Source organism: Pyxicephalus adspersus, chromosome 3 (genome assembly GCF_032062135.1).
Source record: "Pyxicephalus adspersus chromosome 3, UCB_Pads_2.0, whole genome shotgun sequence".
NCBI classification, from domain to species: domain Eukaryota; kingdom Metazoa; phylum Chordata; class Amphibia; order Anura; family Pyxicephalidae; genus Pyxicephalus; species Pyxicephalus adspersus.
The window spans coordinates 1,362,290-1,377,076 of record NC_092860.1 but is presented as its reverse complement, the minus strand read 5'-3'; the positions used below and the strand labels follow the sequence as shown (position 1 = coordinate 1,377,076).

The following is a 14,787-nucleotide window of genomic DNA, read 5'->3' as shown; positions in this document are numbered from 1 at the left end:
ATGAATCTTTTATCAGATATACCTCGAATAAGAACAAGGTGTTCAGTTCATATCTGAAGGCCAAGAAAACATTTCTTGGCACTTAGCACTTTATCCCATAGTGGTTGTGCTTGGGATGCCACAACAGGAGATCTGGAAGGTTTGGTTCTCACCTGGGCAGAGGTACTGTTCAGCTTTTCGAGTCCGTTCTCCAGACGCTCCATTTTGGCGGCCAGCTCTTTTCCCTTCTTGGTTAGAAGGTTCTGATAGAGCTTGATCTGCTCCAGGAAGGACTTTGGCGTGGTGTAATTGTAGCGGCGCTCATTGGTCAGATAGCTTTTGGACATCTCGTTGACGCTTGTGTGCACGTAGGCCATAAATTTACTGATTGACTCTTTGACTGTTGGCTGAGATAAAAACAAAAGAAATGCACATTCAATCACTCCTATTACTTCTATGGAACAAATAATAGCTGGTGGTCATTTGACCTGATACACCAAGTATATTCCATCATACCACGCTTCATCGGTGTCTGCTCCAGCATACACTTTTTCCATGTCAGGTCTTTAAAGATGAAATCTCACCTCAATATTCTCTGTTTCCTGGAGGAATCTCAGACTGACGGACTCCAAAGCTTCCTGTGGCCACTCATGAAACCAATCTATCGCTGTACAATTGACCACAGCTGGGAACTTTCTGCTTCGGACTCTCAACTTGTTTCCAACGGGAGAGAAGCACAGAGCGACCTGGAAAAAGGAACCATTCATAAGACAACAAGAATCACATTGTGAAGCACATTCTAAAATGTTGTAATGCAACCAACCACAACCACCAATGTACATAAATTTGTATATGGATACCTCTGGTAGTACAACCATCTAATGTATCCATATACCATATGGTCAAGAGTAAATTGTCAATAGTGAGCCAGGTCTTGTAATCCAACATCAGTATCTGACCTCACAAATGGACACAAACTCCCACAGACACCTTCCAGAATCTTGTGGAAAGCCTTCCTGGTAGAGTGAAGGATGGTATAACTATAAGGAGGGAGGTGACTTTATATTAAAAGCCATGGGGTTGGAATGGGGGACAATGCTACACATGACATGATCTCCCAATGAATCTTCTAAGACACATTACAAAAGCATAGTATACGGTTTTCACAATCAGTAAACCATGCATCCAAAAATGATTTGTATAAAGAAAAAGATGACAATTATTTTAGGTATTTTGTGCACAGTGCAAACTAAACCTCAACCAATGAAGGTGTACATTTACTTTGAGGTTCTCCTATTTTAAATATTCATTTATTGTTATATGTTGGTTACATTTGCAGCAGCCTTGACACAATTTTTCATGCGTGCCAAGTTTCTGCATCTACATCGAAACGTTCTGTTTGTAGGGCACTTTAAATGTCAATGAATAATCGGCAGGATGGGCCTGTAAACATCTTACTGAGAAATGAAGGCTCGGGCAGAAAAGTCGCCTCACATCCGTTCACAGGCAAAAGACCAACATTTAATTTTCTCCTCCGAGGTGAGGACAGGCAGACAGCAGCTGCAATTTCCCCGTCACTAATACTCAGCAACTGAAAAGAGTTTGCTGGGGACCAACAACCTTTTACCTCATATAACTGGATATGCAGGACAGGTAAAGATGGCAGTGCTGCCATTGCATTTCTTACTGTATCAGGGGGTTTAACCTTCCCTTTGTAAAAAATGTGAATACCTTTTTGCTTTATAAATACTTTAATTCGCCTCTTCAGGTGTCCATGGTATTTGGCGGCGGAGATTACAAACAAAATCCTAGAGAACTGACAAAAGGCTTTGAGGGAAAAAGAAAGTGGGGAAGGGAATGTCATTGGGTGGGAGTTGTTTTCCTAAGATGATCTGTCACTGTGCCCTGAATAAGCAAATTGATAAACATACCTACCTGTATGGCCACACTGTGAGGCCAAAAAGCCTAAAAACATGAACTGGTACCAGGATAACTGCTGGTGCCGAAAATAAGGGAAGTATACAATAAAGGTGCCCCTTTCTCCACCCACATCAGCATTTTCAATAGTTACATAGTTAGTCAGGTTGCAAAAAGACATAAGTCCATCAAGTTTGACAACTAGGGAAATAAACATATATCACAGATATAAAATCGTATGGACATAGCTGATCCAGAGGAAAGTAAAAAAAAAAAAACCCCGGGTACAATTTGCTCCAACAGGGAAAAAAAATCCTTCCTGATCCCATGAGTCAACCGGATGTTCCCTGGATCAGCAGTCTCTGTTATCTTTACTTTAAATCCTTAATCCCCAATTATATTCTGTGCTTCTAGAAATCGTCCAGCTTTTTCCTAAAGCAATCTATAGAACTTGTAAACTACTTCCTGAGGGAGCCGATTCCACATTTTCACAGACCTTACAGTGAAGAATCCCTTCCTTATCCAGAGATTAAACTTTGTTTCCTCCTTGTGCTTTGTAAAGATCTTAAAAGTGAATAGTTGGGAAGAGAGTTCTCTATATGGAGCGTTTATATATTCATACAGGATGATCATATCCCCCCTTATACGTCTCTTCTCAAGGGAGAATAGATTCAGTTCAGCTAATCTCTCCTCATAGCGGAGCTCCTCCGTTCCTTTTATTAGTTTAGTTGCCCTTCTCTGCACTCTCTCCAATTCCACAATGTCTTGTTTGTGGTGCTCAAAACTGGACTGAATATTCCAGATGTGGTCTGACCAATGCTTTGTACAGGGGCAGGATTATGTCTCCATCTCTGCAGTCTTTTATTACAAGAAATTATGCAATTTGCATTGCAAATGTTTTACCCCAAAAAAAACCCTCAGAATTATTGCCAGGTTTTGAGGAACCCATGCCTAAACCAATGGAAAAATTGCACCATGCATGGTCTATTGGAAAGAATGTCCCATTACAGGGGAGAGCCAAATGCCACCCTTACAGAAGTCTGGTGTCATGCAGCTGGCTATGAACTAATGAAGGCACCATCAAATAGAAAGTCAATCAGCCACAGCTTTAGGAACCCGTGGGCATCACTGAAGGAAACCAAGGCAGCCAGAGAATGAGAATGGATGGTCGACATGATGGCCAAGGCCAAGACTACCATTTGCCATTAAATTTGGGAAACTATTGGGTAAAACTTGGAATTCTGATTAGCGGAGATCTAGCTACTAGAATCCCTGAGTTCCTGAGCAATACAAGAAGTCAATATGGGACTTTCCACTATCGCCATCTATAATGTTGGCCTATTTTACATTCCCTATACAAACAGAAAAATATCAAAGTGATTCCTCTGAACACAAGAAAAGTTTGTGGAAAGCCCGCAGACCTTCCGCCATGGAAGTCCTACGTCACTCCGATAAAGGAGAATTCTCTAATAACGGGAGGCTGTGAGTTTCCTTTCCGGATCCCTCTGCAGTCAGCGTTTCAGAAGCTGTAATTAAGGGACTCCCGCATTCTGTTCGCTGCAGCTTGAGCACTTATTTCTCTGTAATATTTACGGATGCTCTTCAGACACAAACATTTGTGCAATCAGAGGAATCCTTTCTGCGGGAATAATGGCTGTTTGTCCCCACATGAATGGGCTAATCATTGTTTCGCTCTTTTAGCGAGGGATGGCGCTTGGGTAATCATGTTTGAGATGTGTTTTTTGAAAATGTATTGATTGGATAATCACATCTGAAAAGTTATTTTTTATCAGCACATAGCCGGCGCCATCTGTTGCCTCCCATCCTCCTCCGTAATGAACGAGAGCGGGAAGAAAGCGCGCCGAATTCTGCAAAGTGCTGACGAAAACGCTGCGGCGGCCAAAGAGCTGCATCTGCCTGAACTCCCTTCAAGGAGCAATTCACTCGGAATGTTCTTGTTACAAATGATGGAGTATAAAAGGGCCTAAAATGTGCACTGCTCCATTTGTGCATACACACTTCATCAGTTGTATCATTGGAGGTACCTGACCTAGCAAATTAGATACAAAATGACAGCGAGCTATACCGACCAGGAGAAAACAGAACAAAAGAAAATGTTTAAAGCAGACCCATCATTGGGTGGATTTTTTATGATGAGTGACAAAAAGCAGCCTAAAAAGTGCACCTGTCATGCAATGTAATGCTGTGCTTGTGGTTTTCCTCCATGAAGGTTTCAGTATATTTTAAGATGCCTCCGGTACCATATGGCCCCAACCCGTTTTTAGTTCCCATGGTGCTCTGGGAGGTTGGGTCATGAGATAGGAATCCCAATGATACTCAGAAAAGTAGAAAGGAAGAGAGGACAGGTTACAGATTACAAACAGGACACAGATACCAGCTAAAGGGGACATGTCATGTGACCTGTCTGGGCTCAACCTAAATACCCACTTTGTAATAAATACATTGTATTTACACCAAATAGGTTGAAAGAATAATGAATAGTTTCTGATGATGGAAGGTATAAGATTCCGGTCATCCTTGCCATGCACTCACCTTGAGCTGCCGGCGGACCCGGTCGATGAAGAATTTCCAGCAATTCTCTCTGGTGTCCAGCATGCCTTGGCTCTTTACTTCATTTCTCACACTGCTGATGATGTTCTCCACTTCGTCATCGGGAAACAAGTCCGGAATTTCACCTGGATGTCACAGAGAATAGAATGTTTAGTGCAAGGAAACTCATCAAGCATTTGCAAGAAAATGCAGAAACCCAAAGCAACCAGACATCAACCATTGGTTACATGGCCATAGTAAGCTTAAGTCTGATTGGCTGGGGGGGGGGGGGTTAGGTACTTTTCACATTGTGTACCATTCACAATGAACAGTCCCTGTAAGGCATTCACATTATATTATAAGCTGTGAATATCCCTCCAGTCATCTATCATGGTTCACCCAGATGCTGGGAATGGGCTCCAAGTGTTGGTTTCTCTTTGGAGAAAAAATACCTTTAAACTCTCTATCTTTCCCCCTGGTGATATCAGGGACGGCATTCTTCTACATCTCACTTTGCCTAATTGGTTTCCAAATCTTAAAGAAACCAGCCAGAAGAAACCAGCTGTGATATATAGAGGGGGCATGCCTTCAGGATACTACCATCCAAATTTGATATAGTACAACAAAGCCAAATTCCAGGAAGCTCTTTTTTCATAAAATGTATTTTTAAGATTAAATTATCAAACAATCAGATTTAAAAAATCTTAGAACGAATATTTCCTTGGTTTCCCCAAACAGATTATATCTTTCCAGTGTGGAAGCCAAACCTAAGACCTCATGAGCAGCTATAGGCAACAAATCTTACTCTTTCCATTAATAAATCAGCGCCAATGAGCTAGAATGGGGGAGTTGGAGATGATAATCCAGGACTCACCAGAGGCCAACAAATCATTGACCAGCACCAGAAACTTCTCATCCGCTACCTGAGCGTCTGTCATGAGGAACACAGTGCCCACGTTCTTCACACCAGCCTTGATGTACTGGTTCGCCAGATCTGCCTGTGGAAAGGAAAAAAAGATGAGCTGTGATAAACCGCTATTGTGGAGGAATGGATGGAAGGGGAGCTGTCCACGGCCAATATTTAGGACCTCTGCTCATTAATCTTCAATTACAGGAACGGTGACACTGTGATATCAGAATGTCCGATCAGTGACAACCTCCCAGGAAGAATCTCACAGCTGACATCACCCATGAAAGGTGCTTGTGGCAATAAATCAGATTTGACAAATCACCCCGTTAATTACTGACATATCTGAGTTACACAGATTCCATGACTTATTATTTCAGTCGGTGTCTCACCGCATCGGAATTTCTAAAACAACCCAGGAAATTCATATGTGTCAGTATTTAATTAGATATGTTGGCATCCCTGCAGGAAGATGCCCAATTTATGATTGATTCATCAGAAAAGCGTAAGTGCAAGTGTTGGTCAAACGTTCACACCTGCTATGTTTAAAGTATGTGCCCCCCCCCTTCCCCAATCTAATTAAAGAGTTCAGGTTTTCCTGGAAAGTATGTGATGAATACATAATATATACATAATACAAAAGGCGTTGTGAACAATTGTGCTCTTCCAGCCTTGTGGTCAGTTTGGTGAAGACCATTTTCTGTTCCCCCATGACTGTGCCCTCGGGTACACACCCAGACATGGTGGGACCAGTTTGGTGTGGAGGAACTCGAGTGTCCCGCACAAAGCCCAGACCTACTGAACACCATTGGGACAAATTAAAATAGTGAGCCAGGTCTTCTCATCCAAGAGGCCATTGTTTTGGAATGGAATGTCCAAAAAGCACCTACAGGGGTGATGGTCAGGTGTTCACAATCTGATGATAAAATATGGCTTACTGGTCCTTGTAATGAGGCCATCGTTTGCAGAGGACTAGATAGCAAACTTTGGTGCATTGCAGGTGACCCTATAGTTGAGTATTTCCCATATGCAGATCAGGAAATAGAGTCCCCCCATCAGCCATCTTCATACAGAAATACATCCCTCTCCACTCCAAATATGTTCCCCCGATGATGCTTCCCAATGGGTCTGAGTGGGTGGCGATAACCCCATACAGATGGGACAGCTATTAAATTTTCCCTTCTATTCCAGGACCTGTCCGACTATTTACTGTGTGAATAGAGGAGAGGATGAAAGGGTTCATCTTGTAGAATCAGCCTTCAGTTAAAGAAAAGTAAAGGTGATGCCACAATGAAAGATATGATTATCTCCCCTCAACCACCAATTTTATCTTATTTGTTGTAGTAGAAGCAAATTCTGAGCCAATCACATCAGTCTCTGTATAGAGAAGCTGAATATCCAATGTCTCTCCTCCCCCACAGTCACACACTATTATTATAGCTTGATATAGCTCTCAAATATACCGCAGTGCTGTACAGAGAACACTGAGCTAGTCCCATAAGTCTCTGTACATTGGAGCTAACATTCTAATGTGTCCTGATAGTCACACACTATTATTATATATTGATATAGCTCTGATATATACCACAGTGCTGTACAAAGAACAGTGAGCATAGGGAATGACAATCCCTGAAAGGCATTCCCACCAGAGAATCAGAACTAATTCAATTGTCCTTGAATTGTCTCAGTTGGCCTAATAAAATATCAGAAAAAAAGTTTCTTGTTGAGCAAGAAAATTAACATGATTGGTTGCTGTGGGATATAGAATCATTTTGACACTTTCGCCAGTTTTTGACGTTGCTCTCGCTCCCCTACCTTGAGATCTGGGATGCCGTAGCCCTTTCTCAGCGTGATCTGAAAGACCTCCAAGGAGCTAATGTAGGCTGCCAGCCTCGTCAGACTCTGCTTGCCACTTCCGCCCACTCCGACCAACAACGCATTCCCCCGGGGCGACTCCAAGATACGCTTGATTCGGCAGCTACATAGAAACAGAACAAAGATAATAATAAAACTCATGGCTGAACATGAGGGAGGATGTTGTCGGGGTCTCGAGATGGCAGAGAGCACAAGGCGTGTTTAACATGCAGACAGTGGAGTGACTGGCCACTGAAGCTTGAGCCTGTTCGTGATACCCACACTCGCCATCCCTGGGATTCCCCCCATAGGCCCTTCCTGGAAAAATGAAGCATTCAAAATGCCAATACAAAGGCTAAAGCAAGACTGAGCAACAAATTCCATTAATAATAGGGGCTTGATTTGTAGAAGAGACAATACTTGGTGCCAGTAAAGAACAGAAACGATGGACTGCATGAATAGTAAAAACAAAAATACTTTAGGTACTGGTGAGCCTAATGCCCATTATGAGCATCTCTCACCATTCTAGCATTGAGCTCCTTGGTCAGTGCACTGGCAATGCCATTTATAAAGGGCCCCCACTATCCCTGTGGGGAGTACCCAAGTCTGCACACCTGTTGTGCTCATTATGAGCTGTCCCCACCATCCCTATGCTGAGTACCCATGTCTTTACATGGGATGTGCCCATTATGAGGTGCCCACACTATCCTTGTGCTGAGTACCCAAATCTGCATAGCTGTTGTGCTCATTTTTGGTACCCTCAACATTCCAATGCTGATTATCCAAGCCTTCACACCGGATGTGCCCATTGTGAGGTGCCCCCTTTATCCCTGTGCTGAGTACCTAAAACTGCACAGCTCTTGAGCTCAATCTGAGGTGCCCCCACCATTCCTATGCTCATGTCTTCACACCGGATGTGCTCATTATGAGATGCCCCCCCAATGTCAATGCTGAGTACCCAAGTCTTCACACTGGAAGTGCCCATCAGGATGGATTCCCAACATCCTTGTCGGATTTTTCATGTATTGCTTATCTGAAGTATGAAACGAGAAATGGCCGCACCCCAGGGTGGGTGGGAACAACTCCAAACCTCCATATTGGTCTAAGAAAGCTCCTTAAGCAAGCCATGGATGGGTCTGTCCACTGCTGTGCAACAGTTGCAGAATTCTCATGTGGGGAATCCCTCCTCATAGGCACATTGCATTACATGCCACCCCTAATATTAGTGCTACCTGCTACCCCAAACACTAAAGAAACATACATACAAACATACATCTCCCCCGTATACTAATTAAATACGTATTCCCCTAATGTTAAAAAATCCCCCCCATAAATGTCATAACAATCTTGGCACCACTTGATGTGAGATTTCAAAATGATTTGAGTGTTAATAATTTGGTCTGATTTCATCTGCAGGAAATGGGGTCATACTTTGATTGGGCCAAATATATATAGAGAGAACTTTTTATATAATAACCCAGAAAAAATCTTCTACAGAAGCAGCTAGTGAAGAAACCTTTCTAGTAAAGTTCTCCTGTAAAACACAAATGATTCGGAATTCCTCTCCCGATGACTGTGCCCTCTCAGCTCGGTCTTGTTATGTTGTAATGAGGCCATCTCTCTCCTCGAACTGTGCCAGACGAAGCCCCTAACAACTTCTAGAATCGTCTGTATCAGGAGCGATGGCCAATTACATGAGGCCGGAGCCGCTGGAGACGCATTCAGGTGTCTCTGATCACAATAAGTGTTCCTGTGACTGCTCGAGCCTCCGCTGGGGAAATCAGAGGCCTTCAATTCTCCATCCAAAAACTGATGACTCTGCATCTTGTGATGTAGAACGGATGACGTGAGACTTATTGCTGTTCCCTTTCTCTCTATTAAACTGACACTTCTGACAAGACTACAAGATTATATAGAAAATAATAAGCTCTATAGAAGCAGAGCCTTGCAGAGTGCCACACAGAGGAAGAGGCAGCAAATCAGAAAGTGCAACTAAACTTTACAAAAGGGAATTGATAGTAAAACTTTTTAGTAAAAGAAACATTAAATTTACAGGTCAGTGATCGTCCAATGGCAGGGAAGACACCAGTACCCAATGAAACCTTGGAAAAGATGCCACCCCAGGGGACATGAGCAGTGATGCCATCAGGTTGAATGCCATCAGGTTGGGTTTTATTGGTGTTTGTGTCCTTAATATGGAAAAAAATGTGGCCCTAAAATGAAAGTTTTCTCACTCTGGACTGAAAATGATGGAAAGCAGACATAATAGAGAAGAAATCTTCCCATGCAAACAAATGATCAGCTGAAAAGAGAGCTGGAGCTAAAAGTTAACCTGAACTAAAAAAATGAAGATTTGTGTTAGGTGTGCCCAAGCAGTACCATAAAAATATACCTTTTGCCTTTAATTCCATCTAAAATCAGGCAGTGCTTTTCTAGGTATAAAAGGGTGCATATACACTCTTGTTCTGTACCCTCAAATATGTGAGATCTAAGTAACTGAAGCCTCAAATGGGTTGGAGCAAGACTTGGTGATGGTATTAGCTGGGGTTCTCACTGTTCTTTTTGCTGGTGGCACATGCATGGTAATTCAGTATTGGGGAAACAAATACTGATGATAGACAATACTGGTGACTATTTATAAGCCCCCTGACTGCCTTGTTTTTTCTGTATTCCAGGAACATTAGGTAATACAGCCTAAGATGCATTTTGCAATGTATTTATCCCAGGAAGCCAACTATAGATATATTCGCTAATATACATACAGCCAATTACATTTGTTCTTCACCTATTGACTATGTACAATGCAAACAATAAGCCAACTATGCACCCCATATGTCCCATATGTAGCCAGACATGGCTTTATCTCATGCCTGGTTTTGTCTTAAATCAGTTCTAGCTTGTGTTTGAGACCCCAAAATATACTTTACTGCTTCCACATGACCTGTAGACTTCACAAAAGCCCCCCTTGTGAGGGAGGTACCATGCACAGGGCAGAAATTTAGTTCTTTTAAAGATATCTGCAGATTGAAATGTTGCAATGATTCTGTACTAACTTTGCAGAATGTCCTTCAAACTATCAGTAATCACCCCAGCAGCAAGTAAACTGGAAGTAAGTTGACAGCAGTGGTAAGAGAATTGGAATATTATAGTTTGGATTCCACCAGGCAGGCCTGGGGCATAATGCTGCAGAGAAAGCACAAGCTATTACATCACCAGCGGTTCATACTTACATATGACACATGGCATCCTCAAACAGAACCAAGTTCATTGCAGCGTTGACATCATTGTGATTGTCCAAGGCCTCCACCAAGATCTTATTCAATGATTGCCAAGACTGCACAGGCATGTATTTAGGTTCACCTACTCCATTTGCAAAATGGCAGAACATGTTTAGGGTTCTTGCTTGTTCTAGAGTTTCATCTATGTCCTGTAAACATATAAAAAGGAAAGATTAACTTATAGTCGCTTTAAAACTGAAAAGCAAACCCCAGCATTCCTGTCTGACTTATAACATGAAAGTCATTTTTGGGTAAAGAGTTGCACTGACAATGTATAAAAGTACCAGCTTTCTATCTGTAATACCAGGGGATTCTGGAAAAGTGGCAGCCATATTGGCATGCAGATTTTATTCTGCAGGAGTAATATAATCACACAAGTCAAGCTTCAGCTCTCATTCCTAGTATCTCACTTGTGCCCAGCACTGTAACCCTATTCTACATTGCCAGCCATTCCATTCTTCCACCTCTCATCAAAATGTTCTTCAGACACAAACTATGAAACAGAAGTGACAAATGCAACAACAGTCCCAACAACAGGGAGAGCTGTACTCTGTAGTCTGATTCGAATTAAAGGGGGAACAGTAACAATGATTACAATTCCATACCATGCGCTGTGAATTGCTGTGTCCGGATTCTAGTGACCTCTTGTTTCTGATGTTTATTGGTCTCCGGTGAGGAGTCTGGGTGACCTGAATACTGAATCCAACTCATTGCACCGCCATGTACAAGGAGGGACTATGATAAATTGGTAATGCAGCATCTATCGGGCAAGTAATGCGGTCATCCAACCTTACTAATGGCACAATTTAAATGGCCAGAGCAACTTGCATAGCAAGAGAAGTCTGCATTATATATAAACATCTTTCAGATTCTTCCAAACAGCGAGGGCAATGTACTACTGATGAAGGGACTACAGCAAACCTATTGCTGTACCTGAAGGAGCAACACAAAGAATTGCCTTGATTTTCCCAGTTGAAGAACAGACTATATTATTGCCCAGCAGTGACAGGGTTGCATGTCCAGTATTCTGAGTGATAATTAGACTGTTAGTGGAACTCCCACCTGCACTGAGAGAAATATGATGGCTGACCTTTATTTCTGATCATTTGACCTAAATACTGGGTCATTGACCCGGAACACTTAGGCTTGTCAGTGCTCCCTAGTATTCTCAGCACAGGCTTTGCATTACAGAGAGGAGAATGGGTCTGAAAATTGCAGCAGGGTCAAATGTTATCTTTCTTAAATACTCCATAGTAACCTAAGTATAACCCTTCTATTCCTCTGTGATTTGTCATGTTGGGGAAATATACTTTGGGGATACATAGGTGTTGGGTCCCCAAGTGACTTGGAAGCATTACCCTTCCATGAACAGATGAATCATGAATTCAACAGCATGATGCAACTTCTGAGGAATCTCATTGGATAAAAAATGAAGTGCAAAACTTACATCATAAAATTTCTTCACCATGTCCACCTGGATCTTATCGAATATCTCAAAGTCCTTCTCTTCCACCATCTTGTCTCGGTAGACACGATTGGATTCGTGAAGGTAGAGCTTCACCAGGTCTTGTGGGGTTTTTAAGCAGTCCGGGGTGGATAAGAGGATGCCCTGGATTTGGAAATAAGAATAAAGTTGTTGAAACAAGAACACAATTCACAGCTGTTGCCTTGCAGGAAGACAGTCAAGCAGAAGGAACGGATTCTGAGGAATCACTTGATTGTATTCAGACAAAACATGAAATTTTAGCTTTCTGATTTATTTCTGAACCGCCTAGGAGGAGGGTCCCCTCCTCCTCCAGGGACACAGGAGGAGGAGGGGACCCTGCCCCGAAGAGCTTACAATCTGAACGGTGGGGAAGTATCATACAATAGGAGGGGGGTATATGGAAAGTTGGAAAGCAGTGAGGATTTAGGAGACAGGGTAGGTGAGGTTGAAACGTTGGGTTTTGAGTGCTCTTTTAAATGTGCAAAAAATAGGAGCAAGCCGAATGTGACATGGAAGACCATTCCAGAGAGTGGGGGCAGCTCTAGAAAAGTCTTGGAGTCATGCTTGCAAGGAGGTTATAAGTCAGGAAGTCATTAGTAGGTCATTGGTGGCACGAAGAGAGCGGCTAGGGGTTTTTTTTTTATTATCAGGTAAGGGGACAAGAGCTGTGGAGGGACTTGTGTATCAGGTAGGTAGGTGGGATAAGAAATGTCGGGGGATTTGTGTATCAGGTAGGTAGGTGGGACAAGAACTTTGAAGGGATTTAAAGTCAAAGCATGGGAGCTTTAAATTCATTCTAAGGTGAAATAGAAGCCAATGAAGAGAACTACAAAGAGAGGCAGTTGAAATGGAGTGGTGGGAAGGCTGTGTATTGGGTAGGTAGGTGGGAAGGCTGTGATGGGGTGGGTAGGTGGGAAGGCTGTGTATGGGGTAGGTAGGTGGGAAGGCTGTGTATGGGGTAGTACAGTAGTCCAGACGAGAGATGATAGGAGCGTGTACAAAGAGTTTGGTGGTCTACGGGGCCAGGTATGTATTTTGGAGATGTTGCGCAGGTGAAAGTGACAGGACCTGGAAATGTTCTGAATGTGCGGGGTGAAGGGGAGGGCAGAATCAAAGGTGAATGGGTACTTTATTAGAGTTCAGGGACTGCTTTATAAAAGGGGTGCCAATTTTTATCTCAATGCTAAAAGCTCTTTCTGTGATTCTCTCCCTTTTTTATAGTAATGAGGAGAGAAAGGTATTATGTAGTACTTTCTAGGGTGACAACTTCTCCACCATATCAAAAGCTTGTTCTATGTACAACTTCCTCTAGATTAACATGGTTCTTTAATACGGGGATCTAAAATTTCCCTATCAATAATAAAACATTCAGGCCAGCCCTTGAGCTCCATAGTTTTTGTCAGATTTAAACGATATCATACAGTTATTGGTGAGCCAAGGACCAATAAGCTGGAATGTATAATATTTCTATTTTGTGGTTTAGGCTTTGAAGGACTCTGGCACATAACTCTGCCCGGCGCCCCTTTAAATCTTTGCGGAATCTTGTTCTGTTCTTGCAGAATAAGAGTCTTGTCGGCTGGATTTCAGACAGAGCGTTAACAAACCCCACGCTTCCAAAACTCAATTACCCAGCTAAGGAAGAGCTGTACATTACAGTAGAAAGTTGTGTGTTCGGTCTGGGGAGGAGCACATCATTGTTTATAGAGCTGATTACCAACAGATTGCAGTCTGCTCTTCCATCTGCGATCTGCTGTCTTGGGCCACTGTCTCCATTGCGTTACCTTGCCATATTAATGGCTCGCGCCGGAACTTGGCGGTGACTGAAACGCCTGACACGGTTCTCCTTGTCAAAACAGGTTGACAGCTCCCTTCATTACAAATAGGTCTGTGCTAATTGTCTCATTACTGCAGCGGCTAAAAGCAGAGCTTCAATAAGTGTTGCTAATGAAGAATGAGATGAGAGTGTCCCCGCATTGTGAGAAGTAAATATGTAGAAAACTGACAACAAAATGCAGCTCTTGGATGTGTGAGGGTGGCATGTTAATGGATGGGAAGACCCTGCAATGGGACTCTGACTAGTAGAAGCGTTGCATTTATTTTATAAATGCAAAGACACCAAGCCGGCCACTTGTCCACCATTGGCCTCCTGTAGCCGGAGTAGTCCACCATTGGCCTCCACCACCGGACTTGTCCACCATTGGCCTCCTGTAGCCTTTGAGATCACACAGATGCTATCCTAAAGGGGAGCACTGATTCATTCTATTTACATTCTCCAGCACATCTGGCTAATGACTGTTTAGTTATCAGTAAAGGAATCTGCTCTCTTGTCTCTCACTCATATTTTATAATACCCAAGGCAGTGCCCAGGAAGCCTATGGAGTTGTAAGGCCTTGGATCAGCAGTCCCTTTCTAACCCCCCCCCCCCATTGTCATGTGGCGCATTATCTACCAATCACCATCTGTGCTGGTGAACCGACACTTCACAATGGCCAATAAGCACAGCTCACAAAGCAACCGGCTCTGAGATTTTGATGGTAGCTGTCATTCCAGCAGGTTGAGGTAACAACTGGTGGACTAAATTCTACATGCTGAATACAAAAACCAGGTATTCAATAATACAGTATGGAACAGGAGACGAGAGGGATGGGGTGTTAGAGCAGTGCTTCTCAAGTAAAAAAGGTAAAGGAGGCCTCAAATACAACCCCTAAAAGCACCAAAGGGCCATATATAATGTTCGGCACATTAAATGTTACATATGGTTGTCTGCAGACATACTACAGGAGACGGTCAGAGACTGCAGACATGGTACAGGAGAC

The 14,787-nt window shown here is 42.9% G+C and overlaps 1 protein-coding gene across 1 annotated transcript in view; it reads right to left on the bottom strand.

Moving 5' to 3' along the window:
- DNAH9 (dynein axonemal heavy chain 9) overlaps window positions 1-14,787 on the bottom strand; it is a gene marked incomplete in the record, with an annotated part of 94,979 nt that overhangs the window by 35,673 nt on the left and 44,519 nt on the right. Inside the window, 7 exon segments of the mRNA XM_072403301.1 lie at window positions 153-386; window positions 564-725; window positions 4,450-4,592; window positions 5,321-5,444; window positions 7,169-7,331; window positions 10,438-10,634; window positions 11,933-12,094. Coding sequence (XP_072259402.1) covers window positions 153-386; window positions 564-725; window positions 4,450-4,592; window positions 5,321-5,444; window positions 7,169-7,331; window positions 10,438-10,634; window positions 11,933-12,094 — 1,185 coding nt within the window.